We start from the raw sequence: 27,525 nt of genomic DNA, 5'->3' as shown, positions 1-27,525 counted from the left end.
CAGCCTGGACGCCGGGGCCCTCGGGTGCGGGGGGGCCCTGCCCGCTGGGGTGGGGCTCCCCCTGCGCCCCCCCCCACACCCCGGATGCTGCCGGCGCCGGCACCCGCTTTCCGCCCTCCGGAGAGAAGCGGGTGCCGGCGGCGGCAGGGCAGGAAGCCGGGGGGGGAGCGGGCGGGGGGTCACCGCGTGGGGGGGCCCGGACGCCTGGGCCCCCCGGCCTCCCGCCCGCCTCCCCCGCAGCGCCATGGAGCCGCCGCCGCCGGGACCCTTCGGCCCCCTGTTCGGCGCCGCCGGCCCCTTCCCGGCGCCGGGGCAGCCGCTGTGGCCCCCCCCGGGGCCCCCCCCGGCCCCGCCGCCGCCCCCCCGGCGCCTGGACCCCTTCGGCCAGGCCTTCGCCCGCCGCCCGCCCGGCGGGGCCTGGGGTGCCCCAGCGTCCGGGCAGCCCGGCTACCTGCCGCTGCCCTACGGTGGCCCCCCCCCCGAGGAGCCCCCCCCGGCCTGCCTCTACCAGGAGCTGCCGCTGCCGCCCTTCCCGGGCCCAGGTGAGCACCCGGACGCCTGGGCCCGCTGCGCCTCCTCGGGGGGGGCTGGGCGCAGCCCTGACCCCCGTCTCTGTCCCCCTCCCCGACGCAGCCCCGCAGGCGCTGGGGGGGGCCGAGAGCTTCGCCGGACTCCTGGGCCCCCTGGACTGGGGCCCGGACGGCGCTCGGTGCTTCCAGGTGAGCCGGGCCCGGACGCCTGGGCCCCGCGGGGGGCAGCCCGGACGCCTGGGCCCTCCCCGCGCCTCACCCGCGGCTCCGGCAGGACCCCGAGCTGCCCTTCGGCGGCCTCGCGCCGTGGCCGGCGACGTCGGGGGAGCCGGGGGGCAGCAGCGCCGCCCCCCCCGAGGCGAGCGGAGCGCGCCCGGACGCCTGGGCCCCGGCAGCAGACGAGGACCTCGGCCGCCTGGGCCCCTGCGGGCAGGTGGGGCCCGGCCGCCTGGGCCCCCGGGGGGGCTCCGGACACCCCGGACGCCGGGGCCCCCCCGCGGGGCCGTGACCCCCCTCCCGCCTCCCGCAGGCGCCCGCCCGGTTCCGGAGCCGCCTGGGCCTGTGCGGGGGCCCCCCCCGGTACCGGCCGGCCCCCATGCTGGACCCGGCGCGCCGGGGCACCGGGCTCTTCCGGCCGCCGCCGCCGGGTGGGTGCCGCGTCCCCCCGTGTCCCCTGTCCGTCCCCTCATCCCCCCGTGTCCCCCATCTGCCCCCCCGTCCCCTGTGTCCCCGTGTCCCTCTGTCCCCCGTCCACCTCCCCGCGTCCCCCCCGTCCCCCCCGCTGACGTCCCCCCTCGCTCCCGCGCAGGTGACGGGGCCGAGGCCGAGGCCGAGCCGCCGCGGCTGCACCCGTGAGTGGGGCACCCGGGGAGGGGGGGTCCGGGGGGGGTCGGTGCCGGTGCCGGTGCGGTCCCCCCCGACGCCGCTGTCGCCCGCAGGCGCGTCAACGTGGGCCCCGGCTTCCAGGCGGCGGTGCCGGCGGCGCGGGGGGGCGGCCGGGCGCCCCGGGGACCCCCCCGGGCCCAGCTGGCCTGGCGGCCATGGCCGGGGCTGGCGCGGGCCGGGGCGGCACGGCGAGGTGAGCGCGGCAGCGGGGGGGTCACGGTGGCCACGGGGGGGGGTCACGGTGGCCGGGGGGGTCACGGTGGCCCCCCCGCAGTGGAGGCGCTGCTGGACCTGGCCTGCTCCAGCGCGCTGCCCAGCCGTGGCGGGGGGATGTGGGGGCCGGGGGGGTCACGGTGGCCACGGGGGGGTCACGGTGGCCCCCCCGCAGTGGAGGCGCTGCTGGACCTGGCCTGCTCCAGCGCGCTGCCCGGCGGCGGCACCAACCGGGAGCTGGCGCTGCACTGCCTGGCGCGGGCCGGCGGCAGCCTCACGGTAAGGGGGGGCGCGGGGGGGGGGGACGCGGGGGGGGGACAGACGGACTGACACCCCCCCCCCCCCCGTGCCCGTGCCCAGGGCGCCCTGGAGCTGCTGCTGCTGGGGACGCCGGCCTGGCCGCCCGCCCACCCGCTGGCCACCTACCGCTACACCGGTGAGCGGGGGGGGATCCGGGGGGGATCCATGGGGATCTGGAGGGATCCAGGGGGATCCATGTGGATCCAGACCCCCCTGACTCCCCCTGCACGCCCACCGCTACACGGGTGAGGGCTGGGGGGGATCCGGGGGGGGGATCCGGGGAGGATCCGAGGGGATCCAGCCCCCCCGCCGCCCGCAGGCAGCGACGCCTGGACCCCGCAGGAGCGGCGGCTCTTCGCCAGGGCGCTGGCCCGGCACGGGAAGGACTTCGCCCGGATCCAGCAGGCGGTGAGCGCGGGGGGGGCCGGGGGGGGGCTCGGAGGGATCCGGATGCCCCTGGATCCCCCCAGATCCCCCCCATCCCTGGACGGACCGTCCCCCCCCCCCCCAGGTGCCGTCCAAGCGGCTGCCGCAGTGCGTCGAGTTTTACTACCTGCACAAGAGGCGCCTGGGCCGGGCGCGGAGGCAGGTACGGGGGGGGTTGGGGGGGGCCAGAGGGGGCCGTGGGGCGCCGGGGGGGGTCTGGGGGGGCCAGTGCCACCCCCCCCACCGCCGCTCCCCGTCCCAGGCGCTGCCCGGCCCCGCGGCCCCCCTGGATGCAGCCCCCGGCTCCCGCTTCCCCTGCAAGCTCTGCGGCAAGTGAGTGTGTGCCGTGCCGGGGCGGGGGGACACGCGGCGGGGCCCCCCCGGCCCCGCTGACCCCCCCCATCCGCCAGGATATTCCCCAAGGTGAAGAGCCGCAACGCCCACATGAAGATCCACCGGCAGCCGCAGGGCTGGGGGGGGCCGCTGCCTCCCCCCCCGGCCTGGCCCCCGGCCCCGGCGTGCGCCATGGGGGGGGCCGGCACGGGGCAGCTCTTTGCCTGAGCCGCGTGTCCCCCCCCAGCGCGTTCCCCCCCCCCCCCCACCGGCGCGTCCCGTCACACGGCCGAGGATGGAGCCGGCGGTTTATTGCGGAGGAGCCGCGCGGGGCCGGGGAGGGGGCCAGGGAGGGGGCTGCGTCCAGGGCCCCCCCGGCGCGCGGGGGGGGGGTGTGTGTGTGGGGGGGCCGGGGCCCAATAAATAAACGGGAGCGGCGCGGCGGTGCGTCCCTGCCTGCGGAGCGTCCCCGTGTCCCCGCGTCCGGCTGCCAGCGCGTCCCGTGTCCAGAGCGTCCGCGTCTCCGACTGGTCCCTGCGGCCGGGGGGTCCGTGTGTCCCCATGTCAGGGGTGTCCCCATGTCCAGGATGTCCCCGTGTCCTGGGTGTCCGGGGTGTCCGTGTGTCTGGGGTGTCCCCGTGTCCAGGATGTCCCCATGTCCGGGGTGTCCGTGTCCCTGTGTCCAGGATGTCCCCGTGTCCTTGCGTTCGGCGCATCCTCGCACCCGGTGCGTCCCCACATCCAGCGTGTTCCCACCTCCGGCGCGTCCCTCCGTCCAGCGCGTCCGTGTGTCCGCTGTGTCCCCGTGTCCGGCGCGTCCGTGCGTCCGGCGTGTCCCCGTGTCCGGCGTGTCCCCGGGGCTCACACCTCCACGCGGGGGTCGGAGCCCAGGCCCTGGCGCTGCAGCTGCTCCTCCTGCCGCATCTTGGGCTTCTCCGTGCGCGTGTGCCACACCAGCACCTGGGGGGGGCCGGGGGGGTCAGCGGGGGGCCCCGGCGTCCGGGCGGCGCCCGCGGGCCCCGGCGTCCTCACCCGCGTGCAGTTGTCGGCCTTGGGCTCCAGCTGCTCGCGGGAGACGAGCCCCTGCAGCAGGCTGCTCTCCAGGTAGCCGCGCTCGGCGCGCGGGTCGAAGCGGGCGCCCGGCCGCGCCAGCAGCAGCCGCAGCGCCACGGCGAAGCCGGCCATGTCCAGCGGGAAGGGCCGCTCCGGCTTCCAGGCCGCGTGGAAGCCCACGACGCGGCCCCGCTCCACCAGCGGCCGCTCGAAGCGCAGGCCGCCCACCAGCCCCACCGGCCACACCGCCACGCGCCGCGTGCTGCGCATCTGCCCCGGGGCCGCGGCGTCAGGCCGGGGCCGCATCTTCCCCGCGTCGTCCCCGTGTCCCTCTGCCGTCCCCACATCCCCTCGTGTCCCCCCGCCGGCACCGCCTTGTCCCCGTGTCCCTCTGCCGTCCCCACATCCCCTCGTGTCCCCCCGCCGGCACCGCCTTGTCCCCGTGTCCCTCTGCCGTCCCCACATCCCCTCGTGTCCCCCCGCCGGCACCGCCTTGTCCCCGTGTCCCTCTGCCGTCCCCACATCCCCTCGTGTCCCCCCGCCGGCACCGCCTTGTCCCCGCATCACCCCCACTTCCCCGCATCGTCCCCACATCGTCCCTGTGTCCCTCTGCTGTCCCCACATCCCCTCATTTGCCCCTGGCGGCACCGTCTTGTCCCCGCATCGTCCCCACCATCCCCATGTCCCCCCACTGGCACCGCCTCGTCCCCGTGTCCCTCTGCCGTCCCCACATCCCCCTGCGTTGTCCCCATGTCATCCCTGCGTCCCCCCGCCATCCCCTTGCGTCATCCTTGCATCGTCCCTGTGTCCCCCCCGCTGTTCCCGTGTCGTCCCCGCGTCCCCCCCGCATCGTCCCCCCGTCCCCCCCGCTGTCCCCACGTCGTCCCCGCGTCGTCCCTGCGCCCCCGCGCCCCCCCGCGCCCCCCCACCTCCTCGAAGAGGCGCAGGCTGTAGGTGTTGTCGTCGTCGGCGAAGTAGACCACGGCGGGCTCGGCGGGGCGGGTGTCGCGCAGCCACTGCAGCGCCCGGTTGCGCTGCTCGGCGCCGCGGGGCCGCAGCCAGGCCGGGTCGCCGGGGCGGGGGCGGCGCGGGGGGGGCGTCGGCGCGTGCAGGTGGGTGAAGCGCAGCCCGCTCTGCGCCAGCAGCGCCGCCACCAGCGCCGAGGGCCCCGGCGCGTCCTCCACCACCACCCAGTGCAGCCGCGGCACGTGCAGCAGCGTCTGCGACAGCCGCACCAGCTCCGCCTTCTGCACCAGCCTGCGGCGGTGGTGGGGGCACCTCAGCACGCGGGGGGCTGCCCGGGGGGGCTGGGGGGGGCCGGGGGGGGCTGCGGGGGGCTGGGGGGGCTGTGGCACGTGCAGCAGCGTCTGCGACAGCCGCACCAGCTCCGCCTTCTGCACCAGCCTGCGGCGGTGGTGGGGGCACCTCAGCACACGGGGGGCTGCCCGGGGGGGCTGGGGGGGGCCGGGGGGGGGACTGCGGGGGGCTGTGGGGGCTGTGGCACGTGCAGCAGCGTCTGCGACAGCCGCACCAGCTCCGCCTTCTGCACCAGCCTGCGGCGACGGCGGCGGGGGCTCAGCACGCGGGGGGCTGCCCGGGGGGGCTGGGGGGGGCCGCGGGGGGCCACAGGGAGCCAGGCCAGGCTGTACGGGGCCGTGGGGGCTGCAGGGGCTGTGGGGGGCTGGATAAGGCCGTGGGGAGCCCCGTGGGGCTGGGGGGGGGTGGGGGGGGCAATAGGGGGCTGCGAGGTCTCACCTGGCGTAGGTGGGGGGCTATAGGGGGCCATGGGGGGGCTGCGAGGTCTCACCTGGCGTAGGTGGGGGGCTATAGGGGGCCATGGGGGGGCTGCGAGGTCTCACCTGGCGTAGGTGGGGGGCTATAGGGGGCCATGGGGGGGCCGTGGGCTCTCACCTGGTGTAGGTGGGGGGCTATAGGGGGCCATGGGGGGGCCATGGGGTCTCACCTGGTGTAGGTGGGGGGATGTGGGGGGCTACAGGGGGGCCGTGGGGGCGGTGGGGTCTCACCTGGCGTAGGTGGGGGTCACCACGTAGATGGTGGGTAGCTCCGGGGGCAGCTCCGGGGGGGGCAGCGCCGGGGGGGGCAGGCGGGGGCCCCCCGGGCCGGGCGGGCGCTGCCCCCCGCCAGGTTCGGGGCGCCCCGGCCCCGCCGCCCCCCGCTCGCGCCCCTCCCCGCCGTCGGGGGCCCCCCCGCGCCGCTGCCGGCAGTCACAGGGCTGCCCTGGGGGCGCGGGGGGGTCACCGGGGTGGGGGGACGAGGGGGTCGGGGGCCCCCGGGCAGGCAGGGCCCCAGCCCCGGCCGGCCCCAGCGCTCCCAGTTGTCCCCATTTGTTCCTTGTTTGTCCCCATTTATCCCCATAATCCCCGTTGTCCCCACGGGCCCTGTCGTCCCTGTTTGCTCCTCTTTGTCCCCGTTTGTCCCCACAGTGCCCTTTTGGTCTCTGTTTGTTCCCGTTTCTTCCCGTTATTCCTGTTTGTCCCCATCTGCCCCCATCTGTCCCCACGGTCCCCATTTGGTCCCCATTTATCCCCGGTTTGTCCCCGTTAATCCCCGCTTGTCCCCATGGTCCTTGTTTATCCTTGTTTATCCGCGTTTGTCCCTGTCTGCCCTTGTTGTCCGCACGGTCCCCATTTGTTCCCCATTTATCCCCATTCGTTCCCTGCTTGCGCGTTTCCCCCCTTTGGCCCCGTTTCCCCCCGCAGTCCCCGTTTCTCCCTGTTTCCCCCCGTTTCTCCCTGTTGTCCCCGTTATCCCTGTCCCCCCCGCGGCCCCCCCGGCGCTCACCGAGCTGCAGCAGGGCGTACAGCAGCCCCCCCAGGGAGGCCAGGAAATAGGCGACGAAGACGTTCCGCAGCTTCAGCCTCATGGCGGCGGGGGCGGACGCTGGGGGGGGGGCGGGGGGGGGTCAGCGGACCGGCACCCCACGGCGACGCGCCCCGGTGCTCCCAGTGGTCCCAGTGCCCCCCCCCCGCTGCTCCCCGTCCCCTCCAGCGCCCCCGGCGCCTTCCCTAGCACTTTAACGCCAGCCCCAGTGCTCCCAGCACCCCACCGCACCCCCACCAGTGCTCCCAGTCTCCCCCCGCACCCTCACCAGTGCTCCCAGTGCCCACCAGCATCTTGCCACTGCTCCCAATTCCCCCCAGCACCTTCCCAATGCTCCCAGCACCGCCCACCATCAGTGCTCCCAGTGCCCTACCGCACCTTCCCAGTGCTCCCAGTGCCACCCCGCACTCCCACCAGTGCTCCCAGCCCCCCCAGCACTCCCAGTCCCCACAGCGCTCTCCATCAGCGCTCCCAGTGCCCCCCCAGCGCCCCCCAGCCGCCCCACCAGCGCTCCCAGTCCCCCACAGCGCTCCCAGCCCCGCCCCGCCGGGCTCGTCTCCATGGCGACCGCGGCAAGGGCGGGAGCGCGGACGTGGCGCCGCCGCCATGGAGACGGCGGGGCGCCGCCGGGTGGGGGGCCGGCGGCGGGGGCGGCGGTGCCGGGACTCACGGGGCGGCGGCAGCGGCGGGGCCGGAGGGGTCGGACCGGAGCGGGCCGGGCCGGGCCGGAGGCGGGACCGGGGCCGCCGCGGCCGCGCAGCCTCCGCCGGGCCCGTCCACGGCACTTCCGGTCCCTCCCCGCTCCGCTCCGGGCAACTTCCGCCGAGGGTCCGTTCCCGCAGAAGCCCGGCTCGGAAATGCGCGCCTGCACTACAGTTCCGGAGGGAAAGAGCAGTCCCGGACTTCCGGTCCCCTCCCCACTCCGCTCCGGGCCACTTCCGCCCGCGCTCCCGGGGAGGGTCCGTCCCCGCCGAGGCTCGGCCCAGAACTGCGTCCCGGCACTTCCGTTCCGGAAAGGGGAGCAGCACACGCGGACGCCCGCCGCCCCGCCCCCCCCGGGGTGGGGGGGAACGGGGCACCCGGACGCCTGGGCCCTCGCCGGTTTGGGGCCAGTCCCCGGGAAATGGGGGCTGGCAGGAGCGCGGCCGCCCCCCCCCCCCCCCCCCCCCCAGGCAGCAGACGGCAGCACCTCCAGCTCAGTTTTTTTCCTGGTTTTATTGGTCTTTTATCAAAACGCCGCGCGGGCGCCGGCCCCCCCCGCCCCCCCGGCACCGCGCCGGGGCGCTGGCTCAGCAGCTAAAAATGGAGGGGGGGGACGGAGCCCCCCAGGGTGGCGGGGGCCGGGGCCAGGGCAGGACCAGGGGGGATTCCCAGGTGATCCGGCCCCCCAGATCCCTGCAGGCGGCACCACGGCGGGGGCGGAAGGGGGAGAGGGGCTGGAGATCCCCCCCGTCCGCCCCCCGGGGTCACCCGGCCCCAGCCAGGGCCGAGGGAGAAGAGGGGAGGAAGGAAAAAGGAAGAGAGGAGGAAGGAGAAAGGAGGAGGATGCACATGGGGCAGGGAAAGGGGGGGGGACAATAGGGGGCAGGGAAAGGGGGGGTGAGGGAGGAGGAGGAGGCAGGATGTGGGGCAGGGAAAGGGGGAGATTGGGGGGGAGGAAGATTGGGGGGGAGGAAGATCGGGGGGGAGGGTGGGGGGCTCCCCGCGTGGGGTGGGGGGAGCAGCGCTGGCTTGGTCCCCATCTTGTGCCAGCCCGGCCTGGGCCCCACGGCCGGAGGCGCCCCCGACCCCCCCAGCCCCATGGGTGTGGGGGACAGGGCGGGGGGGAACAGGGCAAGGCCCAGAGCAGCGACCCCCCCCAGCCCCCCCAACCCCCAAAACCGCCTGAACAATAACCGCTGTGACGATTCCCCCGGGGGGGGGGTGTCCTGGGGGGCGACGGGGTCCCGGGGGGGCCGTGGCAGCGCCCCCCCCCCCACGGCCCCCCCATTATCGCAGCAGGATGCTCCAGTCGTCGGCCATGCGCACCCCCGGCTTGCGCAGCGTCAGCACCGACGTCTCGGCCTCGTGCTGGAAATCCAGGCGGGTCTCGGGGCCGGCTGGGGGGGGGGGGGGGGACACCGGGATGATGGGGGGGACACTGGGATGGGGCGGGGGGGGAATGGAATGCGATGGGGGGGGCTGGGATGCAGCCCCCCACGCGGCAGGCGCTCACCCGCGGGCCGCAGGACGACGGCGGCCGGCTTCCCCGCGCCGAGGATCACCACGCGCTCCAGCCAGGCCGGCGTGTCGAAGGCGCCGCTGGGGTCCGCGGAGCTGCGGGGGGAGAGGGGGGGCGGGTGGGAGCCGGCCCCCCCGCGCCCCCCGGGACGGAGGGAGGGACAGACGGACGGACGCAGCGGGTACCTGGCCGTCAGGGCGCCGGCGGCGAAGGTGAAGCGCCGGTGCAGGAAGCGGCCCCGCGTCTGGAAGTCGAACGTGCGCCCGTCGTCCAGGAAGAGGTCGCCCTCGGCCGTGCCCTGCGCCGGGGCGGGGGGGTGAGCGTGGGGCGGCCGTGGGGGGGCCGCCGTGGGGCTGGGGCCGCCGCGCTCACCTGGGGGCTCAGGGCCACGTAGAGGGTGAAGGGGTCGCCCCGCATGCACTCGCTCGAGCGTCGCACTCGCTCCTGCCGCGGCACCACGGTGCCGCCACGCTGGAACACCGGCACCTGCGGGGGGGGGGGGGGGGGGGAGCGTCACAGGGGGCCCCGCTGCGCCCCCCCCCGCGGCCCCGGCCCCCCCGCCACTCACGCTGCTCATGGTCACCGGCACGTAGAGCGTCTGGGGCGCGTGGTGCTTCTGGTGGGAGGTGGCGTCGTACCAGACCTGGGGGGGGGAGCGCGGTGAGGGGGTGCTGGCCCCCCCGCGGTCCCCCCGGTGCCCCCCCGGCCCATCTCACCTCTCCGCTGCCGGGCAGGTAGACCTGGACGCCGCGGGCGCCCTGCTCCGTCACCGGGTGCACCAGCAGGGCCCTGTCTGGGGGGGCGGCGGGGTGAGCGGTGCCGGCGGCGCGGGGGGGGGCTGCTGCGCCCCGGCCCGGCCCGGCCCCCCCTCACCGATCAGGTACTGGTCATCGATGGCGAAGGTGGCGACGTCCTCGGGGAACTCCATCCACAGCGGCCTGCGGGGACGGGGGTGAGGGAGGGGACGGGACGGGGGTGAGGGAGGGGACGGGGCGCCGAGGGCACGGGGAGCCGTCGTGGGGGCCGAGAACCCGCCCCAGGGGCTGGGGACCCACCCGGGGACCCACTTGGGGCACCAAGGACCAACCTTGGGGCCCAAGGACCCATCCCGGGGCCCCCAGGACCAACCCCGGGGGCCGAGCACCCACCTGGGGAACCATTCTGGGGCGTCAAGGACCAACCTTGGGGCCCGAGGACCTGTCCCGGGACCCATTCCAGGGTGCTGAGGACCCGAGGACCCATCCCAGGTGCCAAGGACCGACCCCAGGGGCTGAGGACCCACCCGAGGACCCATCCCAGGGCTCCCAGGACCAACCTGGGGCCCAAGGATCCGTCCCGGGACCCATCCCGGGCTGCTGAGGACCTGGGGAGCCATCCCAGGTGCTGAGGACCGACCTTAGGGCCCAAGGACCCACCTGAGGACCCACTCGGGGTGCCAAGGACCCAGGGACCCATCCTAGGCACCGAGGATCAATCCCAGGGGCTGAGGACCCACTTGGGGAACCATCCTGGGGCCCCCAGGACCAACCTTGGGGCCTGAGGACCCGTCCCGGGACCCATTCTGGGGTGCCGAGGACCCAGGGACCCGTCCCAGGCATCGAGGACCGACCCCAAGGGGCCAAGGACCCACGTGGGGACCCGTCCTGGGGTGCCAAAGACCCAGGGACCCATCCCAGGGGGTCAAGGACCAACCTTGGGGCCCAAGGACCAACCTGAGGACCCGTCCCAGGGCGCCGAGGACCCGGGGACCCGTCCCGGGCACCGAGGACCAACCCCAGGGGCCCAATGACCCACCTGGGGACCTGTCCCCGGGCCCCTAAGACCCACCCCAGGGCCCGGGGCGCCGTCCCCGTCCCCGCTCACCTCATGACGGGCAGCCCGCGGCGGTGGCTGTGGTAGAAGGCCGTGTACCAGAAGGGCAGCAGGGCGTAGCGCTGGCGCAGGGCGGCGCGGATCAGCGCCGTGTTCTCCTCGCCGAAGAGCCAGGGCTCGCGGCGCACCGTGTCCATGTGCGCGTGCGCCCGGTAGAAGGGCTGGTAGGCGCCCGCCTGGTACCAGCGCACCAGCAGCTCCGCGTCGGGGTTCTTGAAGAAGCCGCCCACGTCGGCTGCGGCGGGGGAGCGGGGGCTCAGCGCGGCGGCACCGGGGGCCCCGTCCCCGTCCCCCGCGGCCCCTCGGCGCCCCGCTCACCCCCGCAGAAGGAGAGCCCCGCCAGCCCCATGCTCAGGCACATGGCGATGGAGATCTTGAGGTGGTCCCACTCGGCCGTGTTGTCGCCCGTCCACACGGCGCCTGCGCGGAGGGACGCGACGCCGTGAGCCGGGAGCGCGTGGCGGGCGCCCGCGGCACCGTCCCGCCGCGCTCACCGTAGCGCTGGGAGCCGGCGAAGAAGGCCCGGCTCAGCACGAAGGGCCGCTCCCGGCCGCCGGAGCGCTGCACCTGCCCCTGCGCCGTCGCCATGTGCTGCGGGACGGGAAGGAGGGAGGCGGTGAGGAGGGGCCGGTGGTGCCGGAGCCGGAGCCCCGCGCGCGCCCCGAGCCGCCCCGCGCTCACCACGTAGAGGCCGTAGAGGTTGTGGACGTCGCGGTGCTCCCAGCCGCCGTGGTGCACCGCGTCCTTGTGCATGGTCACCTCGGGGCCGCTGAACACCGACGGCTCGTTCATGTCGTTCCAGGTGAAGAGGTTCTCGGCGGAGCCCTGCGGCGGGGGGGCGGTGAGGGGGTGGCGGGGGGGCAGGGGGGTCGTGCGCCCGGCCCCCCCTCCTCACCTCGTACTGCTCGTAGGAGAACATGTCGGCCCACCAGGCGCGCACGGCCGGGTTGAGGAAGTCGGGGTACCCGGCGGAGCCTGGGGGGGTGGCGGCGGTCAGCGTGGCCCCCCCGCCACCGCCGCGGCCCCCCCGCGGCCCCCCCGCTCACCCGGCCAGCACCAGCCCTCGTAGTCGCTGCCGTCCTTGGTCTTGACGTAGAAGTCGCGGGCGCGGAGCTCGTTGTGGACGCGGTAGGCGCTGTCCACCTTGATGTGGGGGTCCACGATGCTCACCATCTGCGGGGGGGGCAAAGAAGAGCCGCGTCAGGGCCGCGGGGGCGGAACCGCGGCCCCCCCGGCCCCCCCGCCCCACCTTGCGCTTCTTGGCGGCCAGGCGCTGCAGCATGGCGCGGGGCTGGGGGAACTTGCTGGGGTCCCAGGTGAAGTAGCGCTTGCCGTCGGCGTGCTCGATGTCGAGCCAGAGCACGTCGCAGGGCAGCCCGTGCTCGTCGAAGCCGCGCTCCACGGCCGCCACGTCCTCCTCGTCGTTGTAGTTCCAGCGGCTCTGGTGGTAGCCCAGGGCGAAGAGCGGCGGCAGCGCCTGGGTGCCTGCGGGACGGGGGGCTGGCGGCAGCGGGGCGGCGGGGGGCGGCGCGGAGCCCCCCCGCCCGCGCGGCGCGGCCCCGTACCGGTGAGCGCGGCGTACTGCGCCGAGACGTCGGCGGGCGCGGGGCCCAGCAGCAGGAAGACGTCGATGACGCCGCTCTCCGACATCCAGCGCACGTCGGTCTGCGGCGTCTCGCCGCCGCCCTGCATGTAATCCAGCACCTTCCCCAAGAGCGTCTGCACGGGGGGAGCGGAGGCAGCGTCGGCGCCGGCCCCGCGCCCCGCCGCCCCCCGCCGCCCCCCCGCACCTTGCCGGCCGTGTTGGAGCCGATGTCGACCCAGGTCTCGGCGGCGTTGAGCCAGAAGAGGCCGAGGGAGCGGCGGGCGCTGTGGGCCAGCAGCAGCGGCACCGAGCCGTACAGCGCCATGGGGTTGCGCAGCTCGTACTGGAAGACGTCCAGGTTGTAGAGGCGATACGGGTCGCCGCCCCTGCGGAGCCGAGCCGTCAGTGCCCCCGCCCGGCCCCCCCACGCCACGGCTCCCCCCCCCGTGCCCCCACTCACTCGGTGGTGCGGAGCCGCAGGCTCTCCGCGTGCTCCGGGATGCCGTAGACGTGCTCGAAGCCCGGCAGCGAGAAGTCCAGCCCCACGGAGGTCGGGCCTGCGGCGGCGGCGGGTGAGCGCGGGCGGCGGCGGCGGGGCGGCCGTGGGGGGGCACGGGGGGCGGCGGGGCTCACCGTGCGGCTTGCTGTCCGTGTGCGTCTTGAACGTCTCCTCCCAGGCGCCCGGCTCCTCGGCCGCCTCCCCGGGGGCCCCCGTGGGCTGCGCGGCGCCGTCGCCGTCGGCCCCCGCCGCGCTCTCGCCCTCGCCCTCCGCCTCCGCCGCTCCCTCCGCCGCCGCCGCCGGCTCCGCGGGGCTCTCCCTGCGCGGGGAGAGGTTTTGGGGGCGCCGGGGGCCCCGGCTCCGCGGCCGCTGCAGGCGGGAGGTGCACGCGGGGACGGCGCGGGGACAGGGACGCGGGCGCGGCGCACTCTGCCTAGCTGCCCCCCCCCCCCCGCCCCGGCCCCCCACCGCGCCCGCCCCGGTGCCGCCGGGAGCCCCGCGGGGCCGGGCGGGGGGCTCGCCGCCCGGGGGGGTGGGGGGAGGCAGGGAGAGCAGCAGAAGCCGTGGATTTACCTACGGAAAAGGCTCTTGATCTTATCCCACAAGCTACCGACCGAGCCACTAAGCTTATCCGAGAAACTGGGGCCCGGCGGGGGGGCGCGACCCAACGGAAACAGAAACACAGCGAGAGTCAGCGCGAGCCCCCGCCCGCCCCGAGCCCCCCGCGGCCGGCAGCACGGCCCCCCCACGCCGGCCCGGCCCCCCACAGCCGGCAGCACGGCCCCCCCACGGCCGGCGCGGCCCGGCCCCACTCACGGGCGCCGGCGAGGGCGCAGGGGCTCGAAGAGCAGCAGCCCGCGGGCGTTGACGCTGCAGAGCAGCTCGCGGCCCCGCAGCAGGTCCAGGCGGAAGGGCTTCGCCGTCACCAGCAGCCGGTGGCCGCCCGCGCCCAGCGCCAGCTCCACGCTGCCCTCGTCCCGCCCCGTCACCGCCAGCCTGCGGAGGGGGGCGGCGCTCAGGGCGGCCTCGGCCCCACGGCTCCCCCCCGGCCCCATCCCCGTGTCCCCGGCCCCACGGCTTCCCCCCAGCCCCATTCCCATCCCTGCCGCTTCTCCTTGTCCCCATCCTTGTGTCCCCCCGGTTTCCCCCCCAATTCCTATCTCTGCATCCTCGTCCCTCTGCTTTCCCCCCATCCCCCCATCTCCGTCACCATCTCGTGTCCCCTCCTGGCCCCCGTCCCCGTCCCTGCGCCCCCGTCCCCGCAGCCTCCCCGTATCCCCCCGTCCTTGTCCCCACAGCTGCCCCACATCCCCATCCCTGCACCCCTGTCCTGCGGCCTCCGCGTGTCCCGGTGGCCCTGGGGCCTCTCTGTCCCCCTGTCCCTGTCCCTGTCCCCATGGCTGCCCCACATCCCCCCGTCTCTGTCTCCGCAGCCTCCCCATGTCCCGGTGACCCCGTAGCCTCTCTGTGCCCCCGTCCCCACGGCTGCCCCCCATCCCTGTCCCCTCATGCACACGCCCCACACCCCCCATCGGCCCCCCGGCCCCCCCGACTCACTGCTCGGCGGGCGGCTCGGCCACCAGCACGTCGGGGACGCGGAAGCGGGGCCGCGCGGGGCTCAGCTCGTCGATGCGCAGCCGCGTCATGTTGCCCCGCAGCCCCCACAGCTCCAGCAGCAGCCGCACCTGCGACGTGGCGGCCTCAGCGCCCCGCTGCCCCCCCGGGTGCCCCCCCGCCCCCCCAGAGCCCCCCCGCAGCCCCCACAGCCCCAGCAGCAGCCGCACCTGCAACGCGGCAGCTTCAGCAACGCGCTGAGCCCCCCAGGTGCCCCCTGGCCCCCCAGGTGCCCCCCACAGCCCCCACAGAGCCCCCCGCGCCCCCCAGCTCCCCCTCACTGCCCCTGGTTCCTCCCCCGGCCCCCCCTCCAGACCCCCCCGTGCCCGGACCTGGTTGGCCTCGTTGACGAGCTGCAGCGTGGCCGAGTCGGGGCCGAGCTGCAGCGACTCCAGCAGCGCGCGGTACGGGGAGCTGCCGGGCTGCAGGCTGCGCTGGCGCCTGGGGGGGCCGGGGGGGTCAGGGCGGCCGGGGGGGCCCCGGGGGAGGGTCCCGGGGGTCCCGCCGTCCCCCCCGCCCCGTACCTGCAGAAGCTGCTCTGCTCGCACGTCTTGAAGTTGCTGCGGTCCACGGCGAGGGCGGCCGCCAGGCACAGCACCGCCCAGGCCAGCGCCGCCGGCCCCCGCCGCGCCCCCCGCCTGCGGGCGCCCATGGTCTGAGGCGGCTCCGCGGCACCGACACGGGGCGGGGGGGGCGCCCGGGGGGGAGAGGGGACCCCGGACCCCTGGGCCCCATGGTGGGGGGGAGAGGAGCCCAGACCCCTGTGTGTGGGGGGGGGACCCCGGACCCCTGTGTGTACGGGGGGGACCTCGGACACCCGGGCCCCATCTCGGCGGGGGAGGAAGGGAACCCCGGACGCCTGGGCCCCATCGGGGGGGGGGAAGGGGACCCCGGACCCCTGTGTGTGTGTGGTGACCCCGGACGCCTGGGCCCCATCTCAGGAAGAGGGGGGAAAGGGGACTCCGGACGCCTGGGCCCCATGGGGGGGGAGGGGCCCGGACACCCAGGTCCCATCTGGGACGGGGAAGGGGGAGGGGCCCGGACGCCTGGGCCCGATCGGGGGGGGAGGGGGGAACCCCGGACTCCCGGGTCCCGCCTGGGAGGGGGGAGGAGCCCGGACGCCTGGGCCCGATCGGGGGGGGGGAGGGGGGAACCCCGGACTCCCGGGTCCCGCCTGGGAGGGGGGAGGAGCCCGGACGCCTGGGCCCCATCCGAGGCCTTGGTGGGGGAGGGGAGAGGGTGCTCAGGCGCCCCGGTGCCACCCGGGGGGGGGGCTCGGACGCCTGGGTCCCGTCCCGGGGCAGCGGGAGGGGGAGGGGCCTGGGCGCCCCGGTCCTACCGGGGGGGGGGGGCGGGTTGGACGCCGGGGCCCCCTCCCCCGCCCACCCCACGCTCACCTCCCCGGCGCCGCCGCCATCTTGGATCGGACCTGACCCTTCACCCCGCCCCTGCCCCCACGCCGCCGCGTCCCACTGGCTGCCCGGAGCCCCGCCCCCTACGTCACGGGTGACCCGCCCCCCGGAGGCGGGGCTGCGCGGGGGCGGTGCCCGGGCCCCATCGGCGCCCCGTCCGCCTCACCTGGTTGCCAGGGAGACGGTCGCCCCGCACCCTCCGCCCCCTGATTTGCGCGCGGCGGCAGACGGATGGGGGCCGGCGCCAATCAGGAAGCGAGTTAGGAAAGCGGCGGGACGGCGTTTGGCGGGACAGGACCTGTGTGGGGAAACGCCGACCAATAGAAGCACAGAAAAACCGAGTGACAGCTAGAGATGGCCAATCAGAGCGCCGCACAGGAAGAAGGGGCGGGAGCAGCAGCAGAGGTAGCGTGGAGGCCGAGGAGGCGGGCCGCGCCTGAACCAACCAATCAGTGCAGGAGAGCAGGACCGGAGCCAATCAGAGGCAGCAACAAGGCCAGAGTGGCATTGCACACCAACCAATCAGGCGTCGAGCTGTCTGAGGCGCCCGGAGAGCGGGAAGGCGTCGAGGCGCTGTGAGGGGGGGGCCGCCATTACCGGGGGCCGGGGCAGCCGCGCGGGCCCAGCCCCGGGGCGCCTCTCCGCCGGCCGCCGCCGCCCTCGGCGCCCTCCGGGGGGGGGGCGGCCGCCAGGTCGGGTCAGAGCCGCTGAGGATGAGATCCCCCCAAATCCCATTTTCTGGCCCCAAACTCTGCCCTCCCCCCCCGGTCCCGCTCCGCCTGTCAGACGCTTCCTCCCGCTGTGCCCCGTCGCCATAGCAACGACGCGCCCGCCTCTTTCCCGCCGATTAGCTCCCCAGGAGGGCGGGAGCAGGAGCAGCCGCCAATCGGCGCGCGGGGGCGCAGGGCCCGCCTCGCCTCCACGGGCCAATCAGCAGGCGGCGGGCGTTGAATGGCGAGAGGCGCCTGCCAATCAGCGCGGGGGCGGGCCGCGGCCGCGTGAGCGGCGGCCGAGGAGGCCAATGGGGGCGGGGGCAGCCGGCGAGCAGGGCCGCCAATCAGCGCGGGCGGGGGCGGGCCTTTCCGCCGCCGCTGCTTTGTGGTGAGTGGGGCCGCGGGCGCCGCGGGACCGGGCCGGGCCGCGCCGGGGCGGGGCGGCGCCGCCCCCGCCGAGCCCCGGGCCCGCCGGCACCGCCCCCGCCCCCGCCGAGCCCGCGCCCGGCTGACACCACCCCCCCGGCCCTGTCACCGGGCCCCGCTGTCCCCCCCGGCCCTGTCGCCGGGCCCGGCCCCAGCCCCCCGCCCCCGATCACCGGGCCCCACTGTCCCTCCTCCCGCCCCCGGTCACGAGGCCCCGCCGCCCCCCCTCAGCCCTGTCCCCGGTTCCCTGCCGTTCCCCCCCCCCCGGCCCTGTCACGGGTCCTGGACCCCCTGTTTCCCCCCCACCCTGATCACCGGGCCCTGCTGTCCCTCCGCCCCCCCGGTCACCGGGCCCTGCCGTCCCCCCTCAGCCCCGCCCCCGGTTCCCCGCTGTCCCCCCCCAGTCCCTGCCGCCCCCCGATCCCCGTCCCTGTCCCCACCGCCCCCCGCCCCGTGCCGACGCGGCGGCGCCGTGTCCCCGCAGGGCGCGGCGGCGCCATGGAGTTCCCGGAGCACGGGCGGCAGGTGCTGCGCGGCCTGCGGGAGCAGCGCGGCCGCGGCTTCCTGTGCGACTGCAGCGTGCTGGTGGGCGGCGCCCAGTTCCGGGCCCACCGCGCCCTCCTGGCCGCCTGCAGCGCCTTCTTCCACATGTGCTACGAGGAGCGGCTGGACAAGGGCGACCTGGTGCGCGTCAACGGCGAGATCGTCACGCCGGCCGCCTTCGGGCTGCTGCTGGACTTCATGTACGAGGGGCGCCTGGCCTTCGGCGACACCCCCGTGGAGGACGTGCTGGCGGCCGCCAGCTACCTGCACATGAACGATGTCGTCAAGGTCTGCAAGAAGCGGCTGCAGGCGCGGGCGCCCGCCGAGGCCGACAGCACCAAGCGGGAGGAGGCGGCGCCCGGCAGCCCCGCGCTGCCGCCCGGCGCCTCCAAGCCGCCGCCGCCAGGCGCTGAGGTGCCGCCGGGGAGCGGCCCGGCCCGGGCGGTGCCGCAGGGCGAGCGGGAGCGGCCGCCGGGCGCCCCCGAGCCGCCGGCGCCCACCGTGGACGCGGCCGACACCACGCAGCCCGGCATGGAGGGCGACTCGCCCCGCGGCCCGCTGCCGGGGGGGCCGCCGCTGCCGGGGGGGCCGCCGCCGCCCGCGGACCCCTCCCTCTCCAGCCCCAGCAGCTCCACGGAGACGCTGCCGCCGCCCTTCCCGGCGCCGGGGCGCCCGGCCGAGCCGCCGGGCCCGGAGCCCTGGGCGCCCGGCGGCCTGGGCGGCTTCGGCGGCCGCCCGCGGGGCCCCGGCGCCGCCGTCAAGGTGGAGGCCATCGTCATCTCCGACGAGGAGCCGGAGCCGCCGGAGCCCGGCGCGGAGCCGCTCTTCGCCCGGCCGCCGGCCGAGGCGCCCGAGGAGGCGGCGGCCGAGGGCGGCTTCGCGCTGCCCTTCGCCGCGCTGCCGCCGCCCTTCGCCGCGCTGCCGCCGCCGCCGCCGCCGCCGCTGCGCGAGCCGCTCTTCCTGCCCAAGTTCGAGGCGGGCGGCGGCCTGGGGCTCTTCGCCGAGGACGTGCCCACGTGCCGCACCTGCGGCAAGACCTTCTCCTGCTCGTACACGCTGCGGCGCCACGCCACCGTGCACACGCGCGAGCGCCCCTACGAGTGCCGCTACTGCCTGCGCAGCTACACCCAGTCCGGGGACCTCTACCGCCACATCCGCAAGGCGCACCACGACGGGCTGGCGGCCAAGCGCTGCAAGACGGACGCCGACAGCCCGCCCTAGCCGCGGGGGACGCCCGGACACCGGGACACGGGGACACCGGGACACGCGGGCACCCAGGACACTGGGACGCCAGGACACTGGGATGCCAGGACACTGGGACACCCGGACACCTGGGATACCCCGACGCTGGGACACCGGGACACGCAGACACCAGGACGCCCAGGACACCGGGAGACCCGGGTGCCAGGACACCCGGACACCCGGATGCCTGGACATCCAGACCCTGGGACACCCGGACAGCAGGACTCCCGGGACACCCGGACACGGGGACACTCGGACACGGGGACACCCGGGTGCCACCACACGGACACCGGACAGGGGCCGTCCCAGGGGTGGCAGCGGTGCGGGCCGGGCGCCAAATGTACGGCGGTGACGTAGCTGCCCGTGACGCGGCTCTGCTGCCCGTGACGCGGCTGCCCGTGACGTAATAAAGCGCCTCCGGTAACGGGGAGCAGACGGTGCCTCCCGCCAAGCGCGGTTGGGGGGGCGGGGCAGTCGCGCCGCGTCGCTCCCCATTGGCTCCCGCGCTGGCCAATGGCGGGGCCGCGCTGCTGCTATTGGCTGGGCGTGCCTCTGCCCGGTTGGCCTCAGCGGCCGCGGGGCGCATGCGCATGGTGCGGGGGGGGGGGTGCGGCAGCGCTTCCGAGTGGCGGCGGGGGCGCCGCGGCGCTCCCTGGCGGCGCGGAGGAGCTGGAGCGGGCGCGGCGCTGCCCGGCCCCACTCCCAGTCCGGCCAGTCCGGACCAGCACCGAGCCCAGTCCGAACCAGGCCTAAACCCGGTTCGGCCCAGGCCTAACTCCAGCCCAGACAGCCCCAGGCCCGGGTCAGGCCTGTCCCGGCCCCAGCGCAGCCTGACCCCAACCCCAGTCCGGCCCAGTTCAGGGCAGCCCCACTCCCAGTCCCAAACCCAGCCCATCCCTGTCCCCATCTAACCCCATCCCATCCCAGTGCTCCCCCATCCTGTCCCCGTCCCCCTCCCAGTCCCCCCCCATCCCATCCCAGTGCCCTCCATCCCATCCCAGTCCCCCCCCCCCCCCATCCAGGCACAGGCAGCTCCGCTTAAAGCACTTTAATCATAAAAATAGATCTCTCTGTGCGGGGCAGGAGCTACAAAAAGGGGTCAATGGGGGGGGCAGGGGGGGTCCGGGGCGGGCGCCCCGCGCCCGGGTCAGGAGCAGACGGCGGCGGCGGGGGGGGCGCAGCCGGGGGGGGCCCCGAAGAAGCGGGGCTGGGTGAGGGGCCGCAGCAGCAGCAGGAAGAGCCCCACGCCCAGCGCGTAGCAGGGCAGCAGCGCCCGGCGCCGCGGGTGCTCCAGCGCCGCCCACACCGCCGGGAACCCCACCGAGTTGCAGAAGGAGTGGCAGAGCACCGGGCCGATGAGGTGCCCTGGGGAGGGGGGGCGCGGGGGGGTCAGGAGGGCGCCGGGACGCCCCCCCGGGCCCCCCCCCGGCACCCCCAGCCACCCTCACCTGTGCGGAGGAAGATGAAGGCCGTGTAGGCGCCGAAGACGGCCGTGTAGGAGAACTGGAACGCTGCGGGGAGCGGCGGGGGGGTGAGAACGGCGGGGGGGGGGCATGTGAGTGGTGCTGCCCCCCCCAGCCCCCCCTGGACCCCCCCCCAGTACCTGCCGACATGAAGATGCTGGCGACGGAGCCCTGGCGGAAGCGGAGCTGCTCAATGACGTGGTGGAAGTGGGCTGCGGGCCGGAGCGGAGGCAGGGGGGTGAGAGCGCGGCCGTGGGGCACGCCGTGGGGCGGGGGGGGTGCCGTGGGGCGGGGGGGGCGCCGTGGGGCGGGGGGGGGCACTCACCGACGCCGAAGAAGAGGGGGCAGGCGACGACGGCGGGGCCGGGGCCGGCGCAGGGCACCAGCATGGGCAGCATGCAGGCGCGGAAGACCAGCTCCTCGGTGAGCGGGGCCACCACCTGGTTGCGCAGCCACCGCACGTCGCCGAGGCACCGCGCCCAGGAGCGGGGGGCTGCGGGGACACCGGGCTGGCACCGGCGGCCCCCGCGCCCCCCCCGGCCCCCCCACCGCCACCCCCTTACCCAGCAGCGCCTTGAGGCCGGCGAGCCAGTCCCAGGGGCAGTCCATGGAGAGCTGGATGAGCGGCCCCAGGAAGAGCACCTGGGGGGCGGGGGGGGCCGGGGGGGGTCAAGGGGGGGTCGGGGGGGCCCAGAGGCCGTGGCCCCCCCCCAGCCCCCCACCTACCATGGTGAGCAGCAGCGGCAGCAGCGTGGCCGGCACCAGCCCCTCCAGGCGCAGGCCCAGCAGCGCCGGCAACGGGGTGTCTGCCTAGCGGGGGGCGGGGGGGGGGGTCAGCGCCGCCCGGACGCCTGGGCCCCACCGTCCCAGACGCCGGGGCCCCCCCCACCACCCCCCCTCACCTTGACGCCCGTCAGCTCCTTCCAGAGCCAGACGAAGGCCGGGGAGATCCCCGAGACCACCAGGACGCTGGTGAAGCGGCGCTTGATCACCGACGGGTGGTCGCTGCGGCCGCGGGGGGGTCAGCGGGGACGTGGGGCGGCCCTGGGGGGGGCCCCCCCTCCTGCTGCCGGGACCGGTCCCCCATAGACCCCCCTGGACCCCTATAGACCCCCCTGAGCCCCCCCTCAGACCCCCCTGAGCCCTCTGGTCCCTCCCAGACCCCCCCCAGGACCCCATGGAGGCCCCCAGGACCCCCCTGGTCCCCCCCAGGACCCCATAGATGCCCCCAAGCCTCCCTGGACCCCATAGAGGCCCCCAGGACCCCCCTGGTCCCCCCCAGGACCCCACAGAGCCCCCTGAGCCCCCCATAGACCCCCCCGAGCCCCCCAGTCTCCCCCAGGACCCTCCCCAGGACCCCATGGAGCCCCCTACTCCCTCATAGGCCCCCCGGTCCCCCCCAGACCTCCCCAGGACCCTATAGAGCCCCCCAGGACCCCATAGAGTTCTCTGAGGCCTCCCATATGCAATAGACCCCCCCTAGATCCCACAGACCCCCCCGGTACTCCACAGACCTCTCCAGGATCCCATAGAGCCCTCTTGTTCGCCAAAGACCCCCCCCGGCCTCCCGAGATCCCCCCAGGACCCCATAGACCCCTCCTGTATCCCCCAAGACCCCTCTCGGTACCCTGCACCCCCCAGTACCGCACTGGCCCCCCCCAGCCCCCCGGCACCCCCCAGCCCCCCCGGTACCCCCCTGCCCGGCCCCAGCCCCCCCGCGCCGCAGCTGCCCCACACGGACCCCGTCCCACAGACCCCCTGGACCGGTACCAGCCCCCCCCCCGGTCCTCCACCCGGTCCCGGGGTCCCCCGTCCCCCCCCCGTCCCGCGGCTGGAGGCTCCCTGCTCCCCCCGGTCCCGCTCCTGGTGCCCGGTGTCGCGGCGGGAATCCCCCCGGTTCCCCCGCCCCCCGGTCCCGTCCCCCCCCCGCGGTGCCCGGTCTCGCGGCAGGGGTCCCACCCCCTCCACCCTGGCTCCCCCGGTCCCGGTCCCGGTTCCCCCCCGTGCCGGTGCCGGTGCCGGTGCCGGTGCCCGCGCCCCGTACCGCGGCAGCGGGCTGCCCCACACGTAGAGGCTCCCCACGTAGGAGCAGGCCAGGCTGAGGCAGGCGAGCAGCGCGGCCCAGCACGGCCCGGCCGCCGCCGCCGCTCCCGGGGCTGGGACGGGGCCCGACCCCGCTGCCGGCGCCGCCGCGGCCCAGGACGAGCCGCCCGCGGCCTCCGACACCGCCATGGCGCGGCGCGGCGCGGGGCGGGGCCTCAGCGCGCGGGGCGGGGCCGCGGGGGGTGGGCGGGGCCTCCGGGCGCGGGGCGGGGCGTGGGCGGGGCCACAGGCGCGCGGGGCGGGGCCTCCGGGTGGGGCGGGACCACGGGGGCGGGGCCGGGCGAGCAGCGGCGCTGGCGCCGGGATCGGCAGCGGCACCGGGGCGGGGGCAGCCGGGGCCGGGACCGGGCAGGGAGACCGAGCCCGGCCGGGGGCCCCGGGGCAGCGGCCCCGGGGCGGGGCGGGGCGGGGCGGGGGGGACCCGGACCGGACACCAGCACCAGGGCCCGGGGCAGCGGCATCAGGACCAGGGACGGGACAGCGGCACCGGGGACAGGGCTGGGGGCGGCACCGGGACCGGGAGTGGGACCGGGCTGGACCGGCGGGTGCCAGGGATGGGGACTGGGACCGACTGGGGAGGACTGGGACCGACTGGGGGAGCCAGGCTGCGGCAGGGGAATGGGAGGGAACTGGGACTAACTGGGGGAGCCAGGCTGGGGCAGGGCAGGAGAAGTGGGGGAAACTGGGACTAACTGGGAAAGTCAAGCTGGGGCAAGGGAACAACTGGGGGACCGACTGGGGGAGCCAGGCCCGGCCAGGGCAGGGGAGCTGGGGGGAACCGGGACTAACTGGGGGAGTCAGGCTGGGGCAGGGCAGGGGAATTGGGGGGAACTGGGACTAACTGGGGGAGACAGGCTGGGGCAGGGCAGGGGAACTGGGGGAAACTGGGACTAACTGGGAAAGTCAAGCTGGGGCAAGGGAACAACTGGGGGACCGACTGGGGGAGCCAGGCCCGGCCAGGGCAGGGGAGCTGGGGGGAACCGGGACTAACTGGGGGAGTCAGGCTGGGGCAGGGCAGGGGAACTGGGGGGAACTGGGACCAACTGGGGCAACTGGGAAGGCCGGGGGAGCGGGCCAGGCCCTCAGGCCGCCCACTCGGCCAGGTTGGCCACCTCCCGCAGCCACGCGGCCCCCTCGGCCGGCGTCGGGGGCCCAGGCGTCCGGGGGGCCCCGGCGTCCGGGGGAGCGTCGTCGGCGTCCGGGCTGGGGGGCCGGGGGGGCCCGTCCTGCCCTGCAGCCGCCTCCCCGCTGCCCTCGCCGGCAGCCTCGGGTGGGGGCCCTGGGGGGGGCACACAGAAACGGGCTGGAAACGGGGCCCTGCGCTGTGGTGTGGGGCGGGGGGGGGGGACGGGGCTGCACTCACCCGCCTGGTCCGGGCCGCGGTGCCGCTCCGCCTCGGCCTCCCGGGGCTGCGGAGGGGGCGGGGGTCAGCGGCGGGGCTGGGGGGGCCGGGGGGGCGCGGGGGGGCCGTACCCACCGCGGCGGCGTCGCAGGAGCCGGCGGGCACCCGGCGGCGGCGGGTGACGTCGTCCAGGCTGCGCCGGGCGGCCGCGGCCAGCGCCGGGGTGTCGGCGGCCTGCGGGGAGGGGAGAGCAGGGGAGGCGGGCGGGGAGCCGGGGGGGGTCGGCGGCGGTGCCCCCCCCCCCCCGCGAGCCCCCGGGGCGGCTCACCTGCAGCGCGCGCAGGCAGCGGCGGCGGAAGCGGGCGCTGGAGCTGGCGGCCGCCACGGCGGTGACGGCCTGCAGGGCCACGGGCAGGCAGCGGGCCAGGCGCGCCTGGCTCTGCCGGGGGGCACGGGGGGGGTCAGGGCGGCCGGGGGGGGCACGGGGGGGTCTGCCCCCCCCCGCCGCCCCTACCTGCGCGCGGCGGCCCAGCGCCTCCAGCACGGGGTGCAGCAGCGCCCGCAGCCCGCGGCCCAGGGCCTCCCGGCTGCTCCGCAGCGTCGCCTCCAGCTGCGACGCCAGCAGGCGCCGGGCCCCTGCGGCGGCACCGGGGGGGGGGTCACGGCGTGGCGGGGGGGGGACGGGGGTGCGGACGCGGGGGGGGGCACGCACAGGCGTCGTAGCCCTGGAAGGGGTCGGCGCGGCGGAGGAAGAGGAAGAGCAGCAGCGTCTGCGGGCGGCCGGCGGCCGCGCCGGGCTGCAGCGCGAAGGCGGCGGCGGGCGGCACCACGTCTGCGGGGACGAGGCGGTGCTGGGGGGGGGGGACACCGCGGCGGGACCCCCCCACGCCCCCCCCCCGCGGCCCCGCACCTTCCTCGCCCGCCGGCACGGCCGCCGGCGCCGCGGCGCAGCCGAAGCGGCCCCAGTCCGCCAGCCACGACGGGTCGCGGAGCAGCCGGGAGCCGCTCGGCGCCGCCGGCAGCCCGGCCGGGTCGAAGCAGAACACGTGGCGCCGGTCAAGGCGAGCAACGGTGCGGCCCGGCCCCCCCGGCCCCCCCGGGCCCCGTCCGGTCCCGCAGGATATGGCGACGGCGGCGAGGCGCGCGGGCAGGTTGGGGTACTGGCGCAGGCAGGGGCACAGCGCGGCCGCCGGCACCACGCTCAGCTCCCCGCCCAGCCCGGCGGCGGCGGCGGCCGGCGGCACCCGCAGCGCGATGGCGGCTCCCGGCACCGGGTGGATCTTGCCGCAGAGCGGGACGTCCCCGGCGCCCGGCGGCCTGCGGCGGGGGGGGGACGGACGGCGCTGGGGACGCGGCCGAGGCCGGGCGGGGGGGGCCCCGCGGTGGCACCGGCGGCGGCGCGGTCTCACCGTGCGAAGTGCCGGCTGCGGGCCAGCAGCCGCGCCGGCCCCAGCTCGCAGACGCTGCCGCGCGGTGCCGGGCTGTGGGACGGGCCGTCGGGGCGGGCGGGCGGCGGGGGGGCCGCGGCGGCAGCGGTGGCGGGGGGGGCCGCGGCGGGGGGGGGTCGTGGCACCGCTCACCCGTAGGCGTGCGAGGACGCGGCGCCGTCCACGCGGAAGCAGTAGTGGAAGGCGAGCTGCGGCACGGGGCGCGGGCTGGGGGGGCGGCCGGGCCGAGGGGGGGGCCAGGCCCGGGGGGGGGGTCCATCCCCGCGGCCCCCCCCCCCACCGCCGCGGCCTCACCTCCGGGCGCGCCACGCTGGTGCCGTGGATGAAGCGCCGCAGAGCCACGCAGCCGGGCCGCAGCGTCCCGCGGCGCGCGCTGAGCTGGGCGCGGGGTGAAAACCCCAATCCCACGGGAAAATGTGGACCCCCCCCCCGGGCAAGGAGACCCCCCCATGGGCAAGGAAACCCCCCCCGGGGTGAGGAGACCCCCTGGGCAAGGGGACCCCCTGGGCAAGGAAACCCCCCCCCAACTGAGGAGCCCCCTCGTTTGCACCCATTTTGGGGACCGTGGGACGGGCAGGTCCCCCCCCCCCGCAGTGGGGCCCCGGTGACCTGCTTCCCCGCAGCCCCGTTTCCCCCCCGCCCCCCCCCGGCCCCCCCGGCGCCCGAAACCAGGCCGCTATATTTAACCGCCCGCCCTAGTTCCCGGCCGGGGTCCCCGGGGCCCCGCGCGCCGTGTCAGCCCGTCCCCGCGTCCCCTTGCCGCAAGGTCGAGGCCGAGCGATGCCTCCATTGGGGGCCGGGGGGGGGCCGGGGGGGGGCACAGGCCGGGGGGGCGGCGGGTCCCGGCCAACCTCGAAGGCCGCGCGCAGCGGGGCGCGATCCAGGACGCGCCGGCAGCACGGGGCCACGGCGCGCGGGGGGGCGTCGCGGGCGCCCAGGGGGGCCAGGGCCTCGCCGGCGCCTGGGGGGGCGAGACGGGCCGGGGGGGGCGAGGACGGTCTGTCCCCATCCGTCCCCGTCCCCATCCGTCCCCCCCCCGGGAGGTTTTACCTCTCCAAATGCCCTCGGAGCGGATTTCGGAGCAGATCTCTCCCGCCGCGGCGACTGCGGGGGGGGGATGGACGTCAGGGCCGCCCGTGCCCCCCCCCAGCCCGGTCCCGGTCCCGGCCCCCCCCCACGCACCGGTCACCGTGCAGCGGGCCGCGCCGCCGTCCCCCGCGTCCCCCTCGGCCGCCAGCGCCACCAGCAGCGTCCCCCCCCCCGGCCCGGCCCCGGCCGGGGGCTGCAGCCGCAGCAGGAGCCGCTCCAGCACCTGGGGGGGGGCACAGAGGCCGTGGGTGCCCCCGCCTGCCCCCCCGCACCGGGGCGGGGGTCCCCGACCGCCCCAGCGACCCCTCTGACCCCCCCAGGGACCCGCTGTTCCCCTTGGAGACCCCCAAAAGCCCCCCCAGGGACCCCCCAGGGACCCCCCAGGGAGCCCCTAAAACCTCCAAGGACCCCCCCTGAACCCCCCAGAGACCCCCTAAAGCCCCCAGAGACCCCCTGAACCCCCCAGGGACCCCCCAGGGCCTCCCTCTTCCCCTCAGGGACACCCTAAAACCTCCAGGGCCCCCCCGACCCCCCCCAAGGACCCCCGACCCAAAGGTACCCCCCAGGCCCCCCCCATCTGACCTTGTGCCCCCCAGGGTCTCCCTGACCCCTCCTGAGACTCCCTGAGCCCCCAGGAGCCCCCCCCCAGGGACCCTCTAAAGCCCCGAGGACCCCCCGAACCCCCCAGGGACCCCCCCCAGGACCCACCCCCTTTGCCCTAGACCCCCTCAGGGACCCCTGGACCCCCCCGGGAGCCCCCCCTTGCCCTGGACCCCCCCGGGGACCCCTGGACCCCCCCCCGGGAGCCCCCCCTTGCCCTGGCCCCCCCCCCGGGCCCCCGCCTGGCCCCGCACCGCGCGCACCGCCTCCTCCACCATGACCCGCCCCCCCCCTTCCGCGAGCGCCCCCTGCCGGCGGGGGCGGGGCTGACACGGACCCCCCCCGGGGACCCGCCCCCGGTCCCGCCCCCGGGACACACCGGGCCCCCCGATAGGCCGCGCCGGGCCCCGTCGCCCGGGCAACAGCGGCGGCAGCGCGCCCCGGCCCCATCCCCGGCAGGGGGGCGGTCGCCATGGCAACAGCTGGGGGCAGAGCCCCCCGCGCGCGGGGCCGTCGCCATGGCAACAGCTGAGTGGCGGGGCAGAGCCCCCCGCGCGCGGGGCAGTCGCCATGGCAACAAATGGGGAGCGGGGCAGAGCCCCCCCCGCGCGAGGCCGTCGCCGTGGCAACCGCCCCTCCCCCCCGCGGCTGCTCCTGGAAGGCGGTAACGGCCCGCGGTCGCCATGGCGACGGGTCCCGTCAGGGCCCGCAGCCGCTGCCCGGGGGGGGTGGGGGGGCGCCCCGGACGCCTGGGCCCCCGGGGCGGGGGGAG

At 77.4% G+C, this 27,525-nt stretch overlaps 6 protein-coding genes across 10 annotated transcripts; 2 read left to right on the top strand and 4 right to left on the bottom strand.

Moving 5' to 3' along the window:
• The first annotated feature begins 1,745 nt into the window (after nt 1–1,745).
• LOC135325261 (transcriptional-regulating factor 1-like) lies at nt 1,746–3,199 on the top strand. Its single transcript, XM_064503142.1, has 6 exons — nt 1,746–1,907; nt 1,989–2,064; nt 2,248–2,336; nt 2,440–2,517; nt 2,617–2,687; nt 2,765–3,199. Exons 1-6 carry the CDS (start codon nt 1,746–1,748, stop codon nt 2,913–2,915), a joined length of 627 nt encoding a protein of 208 aa, XP_064359212.1. The 3' UTR covers nt 2,916–3,199.
• On the bottom strand, nt 2,982–7,439 carry B3GAT3 (beta-1,3-glucuronyltransferase 3). 2 transcript variants are annotated; one of them, XM_064503247.1, is made up of 6 exons: nt 7,252–7,439; nt 6,543–6,641; nt 5,765–5,978; nt 4,670–4,997; nt 3,720–4,010; nt 2,982–3,647 (listed from the first exon to the last, which is right to left on the bottom strand). In XM_064503247.1, the coding sequence occupies exons 2-6, from the start codon at nt 6,622–6,624 to the stop codon at nt 3,549–3,551; spliced, it is 1,014 nt and encodes a 337-aa protein (XP_064359317.1). In that variant the 5' UTR covers nt 6,625–6,641; nt 7,252–7,439; the 3' UTR covers nt 2,982–3,548. The 2 variants fall into 2 exon arrangements, with proteins under 2 accessions (XP_064359317.1, XP_064359316.1); XM_064503246.1 differs by lacking the exon at nt 7,252–7,439 and adding an exon at nt 7,087–7,221.
• A 338-nt stretch (nt 7,440–7,777) lies between these two features.
• GANAB (glucosidase II alpha subunit) lies at nt 7,778–15,852 on the bottom strand. Of its 3 annotated transcripts, none has more exons than XM_064503197.1 (24): nt 15,770–15,852; nt 14,897–15,010; nt 14,705–14,813; nt 14,316–14,443; nt 13,575–13,754; nt 13,332–13,397; nt 12,893–13,077; nt 12,720–12,816; nt 12,465–12,645; nt 12,240–12,393; nt 11,924–12,159; nt 11,721–11,847; nt 11,570–11,649; nt 11,356–11,499; nt 11,169–11,265; nt 10,993–11,094; nt 10,666–10,909; nt 9,676–9,740; nt 9,519–9,595; nt 9,371–9,445; nt 9,175–9,288; nt 8,988–9,100; nt 8,797–8,897; nt 7,778–8,680 (listed from the first exon to the last, which is right to left on the bottom strand). In XM_064503197.1, exons 1-24 carry the CDS (start codon nt 15,787–15,789, stop codon nt 8,571–8,573), a joined length of 2,919 nt encoding a protein of 972 aa, XP_064359267.1. In that variant the 5' UTR covers nt 15,790–15,852; the 3' UTR covers nt 7,778–8,570. The 3 variants fall into 3 exon arrangements, with proteins under 3 accessions (XP_064359267.1, XP_064359268.1, XP_064359269.1); XM_064503198.1 differs by having other exon boundaries at nt 12,240–12,360; XM_064503199.1 differs by lacking the exon at nt 13,332–13,397.
• Nucleotides 15,853–16,837: 985 nt separating this feature from the next.
• Nucleotides 16,838–19,148, top strand: ZBTB3 (zinc finger and BTB domain containing 3). The gene is made up of 2 exons (XM_064503245.1): nt 16,838–16,885; nt 17,408–19,148. The coding sequence occupies exon 2, from the start codon at nt 17,422–17,424 to the stop codon at nt 18,685–18,687; it is 1,266 nt and encodes a 421-aa protein (XP_064359315.1). The 5' UTR covers nt 16,838–16,885; nt 17,408–17,421; the 3' UTR covers nt 18,688–19,148.
• A 593-nt stretch (nt 19,149–19,741) lies between these two features.
• On the bottom strand, nt 19,742–22,462 carry RCE1 (Ras converting CAAX endopeptidase 1). Of its 2 annotated transcripts, none has more exons than XM_064503258.1 (8): nt 22,216–22,462; nt 21,074–21,176; nt 20,898–20,981; nt 20,735–20,813; nt 20,497–20,664; nt 20,312–20,383; nt 20,157–20,219; nt 19,742–20,073 (listed from the first exon to the last, which is right to left on the bottom strand). In XM_064503258.1, exons 1-8 carry the CDS (start codon nt 22,401–22,403, stop codon nt 19,856–19,858), a joined length of 975 nt encoding a protein of 324 aa, XP_064359328.1. In that variant the 5' UTR covers nt 22,404–22,462; the 3' UTR covers nt 19,742–19,855. The 2 variants fall into 2 exon arrangements, with proteins under 2 accessions (XP_064359328.1, XP_064359329.1); XM_064503259.1 differs by having other exon boundaries at nt 21,074–21,140.
• An 894-nt stretch (nt 22,463–23,356) lies between these two features.
• On the bottom strand, nt 23,357–27,031 carry TOP6BL (TOP6B like initiator of meiotic double strand breaks). The gene is made up of 11 exons (XM_064503141.1): nt 27,008–27,031; nt 26,247–26,376; nt 25,916–26,025; nt 25,359–25,442; nt 25,197–25,252; nt 24,527–24,933; nt 24,329–24,448; nt 24,131–24,252; nt 23,945–24,055; nt 23,748–23,850; nt 23,357–23,553 (listed from the first exon to the last, which is right to left on the bottom strand). The coding sequence occupies exons 1-11, from the start codon at nt 27,029–27,031 to the stop codon at nt 23,357–23,359; spliced, it is 1,464 nt and encodes a 487-aa protein (XP_064359211.1).
• Between the last annotated feature and the right edge of the window lie 494 nt (nt 27,032–27,525).

This window comes from Dromaius novaehollandiae, chromosome 35, assembly GCF_036370855.1.
Source record: "Dromaius novaehollandiae isolate bDroNov1 chromosome 35, bDroNov1.hap1, whole genome shotgun sequence".
Classification (NCBI taxonomy): domain Eukaryota; kingdom Metazoa; phylum Chordata; class Aves; order Casuariiformes; family Dromaiidae; genus Dromaius; species Dromaius novaehollandiae.
The sequence above is the reverse complement of the archived record's forward strand: the minus strand, read 5'-3'. Positions and strand labels throughout refer to the sequence as shown.

Excerpts from the sequence above, each read along its gene's own strand:
- LOC135325261 (XM_064503142.1), top strand. The coding sequence starts at position 1,746 with ATGTGGGGGCCGGGGGGGTCACGGTGGCCACGGGGGGGTCACGGTGGC. Across the intron at positions 2,065-2,247 it reads GGCCACCTACCGCTACACCG|GCAGCGACGCCTGGACCCCG; the intron begins GTGAGCGGGGGG and ends CGCCGCCCGCAG. Across the intron at positions 2,688-2,764 it reads CCCTGCAAGCTCTGCGGCAA|GATATTCCCCAAGGTGAAGA; the intron begins GTGAGTGTGTGC and ends CCCATCCGCCAG.
- B3GAT3 (XM_064503246.1), bottom strand. The coding sequence starts at position 7,189 with ATGGCGGCGGCGCCACGTCCGCGCTCCCGCCCTTGCCGCGGTCGCCAT. Across the intron at positions 5,979-6,542 it reads GTACGCCCTGCTGCAGCTCG|GGCAGCCCTGTGACTGCCGG; the intron begins GTGAGCGCCGGG and ends CCGCGCCCCCAG. Across the intron at positions 3,648-3,719 it reads AGGCCGACAACTGCACGCGG|GTGCTGGTGTGGCACACGCG; the intron begins GTGAGGACGCCG and ends GGCCCCCCCCAG.
- GANAB (XM_064503197.1), bottom strand. The coding sequence starts at position 15,789 with ATGGCGGCGGCGCCGGGGAG. Across the intron at positions 12,160-12,239 it reads GCAGTACGCCGCGCTCACCG|GCACCCAGGCGCTGCCGCCG; the intron begins GTACGGGGCCGC and ends CCCGTCCCGCAG. Across the intron at positions 9,741-10,665 it reads CGCGGGCTGCCCGTCATGAG|GCCGCTGTGGATGGAGTTCC; the intron begins GTGAGCGGGGAC and ends CCGTCCCCGCAG.
- ZBTB3 (XM_064503245.1), top strand. The coding sequence starts at position 17,422 with ATGGAGTTCCCGGAGCACGGGCGGCAGGTGCTGCGCGGCCTGCGGGAG.
- RCE1 (XM_064503258.1), bottom strand. The coding sequence starts at position 22,403 with ATGGCGGTGTCGGAGGCCGCGGGCGGCTCGTCCTGGGCCGCGGCGGCG. Across the intron at positions 20,982-21,073 it reads AGGAGCTGACGGGCGTCAAG|GCAGACACCCCGTTGCCGGC; the intron begins GTGAGGGGGGGT and ends GCCCCCCGCTAG. Across the intron at positions 20,074-20,156 it reads CTTCATCTTCCTCCGCACAG|GGCACCTCATCGGCCCGGTG; the intron begins GTGAGGGTGGCT and ends CCCCCTCCCCAG.
- TOP6BL (XM_064503141.1), bottom strand. The coding sequence starts at position 27,031 with ATGGTGGAGGAGGCGGTGCGCGCG. Across the intron at positions 25,443-25,915 it reads CGCTGCGCGCGGCCTTCGAG|CTCAGCGCGCGCCGCGGGAC; the intron begins GTTGGCCGGGAC and ends CCCCGCGCCCAG. Across the intron at positions 24,934-25,196 it reads GCGTCCTCGCACGCCTACGG|GCCGCCGGGCGCCGGGGACG; the intron begins GTGAGCGGTGCC and ends CCCCCGCCGCAG.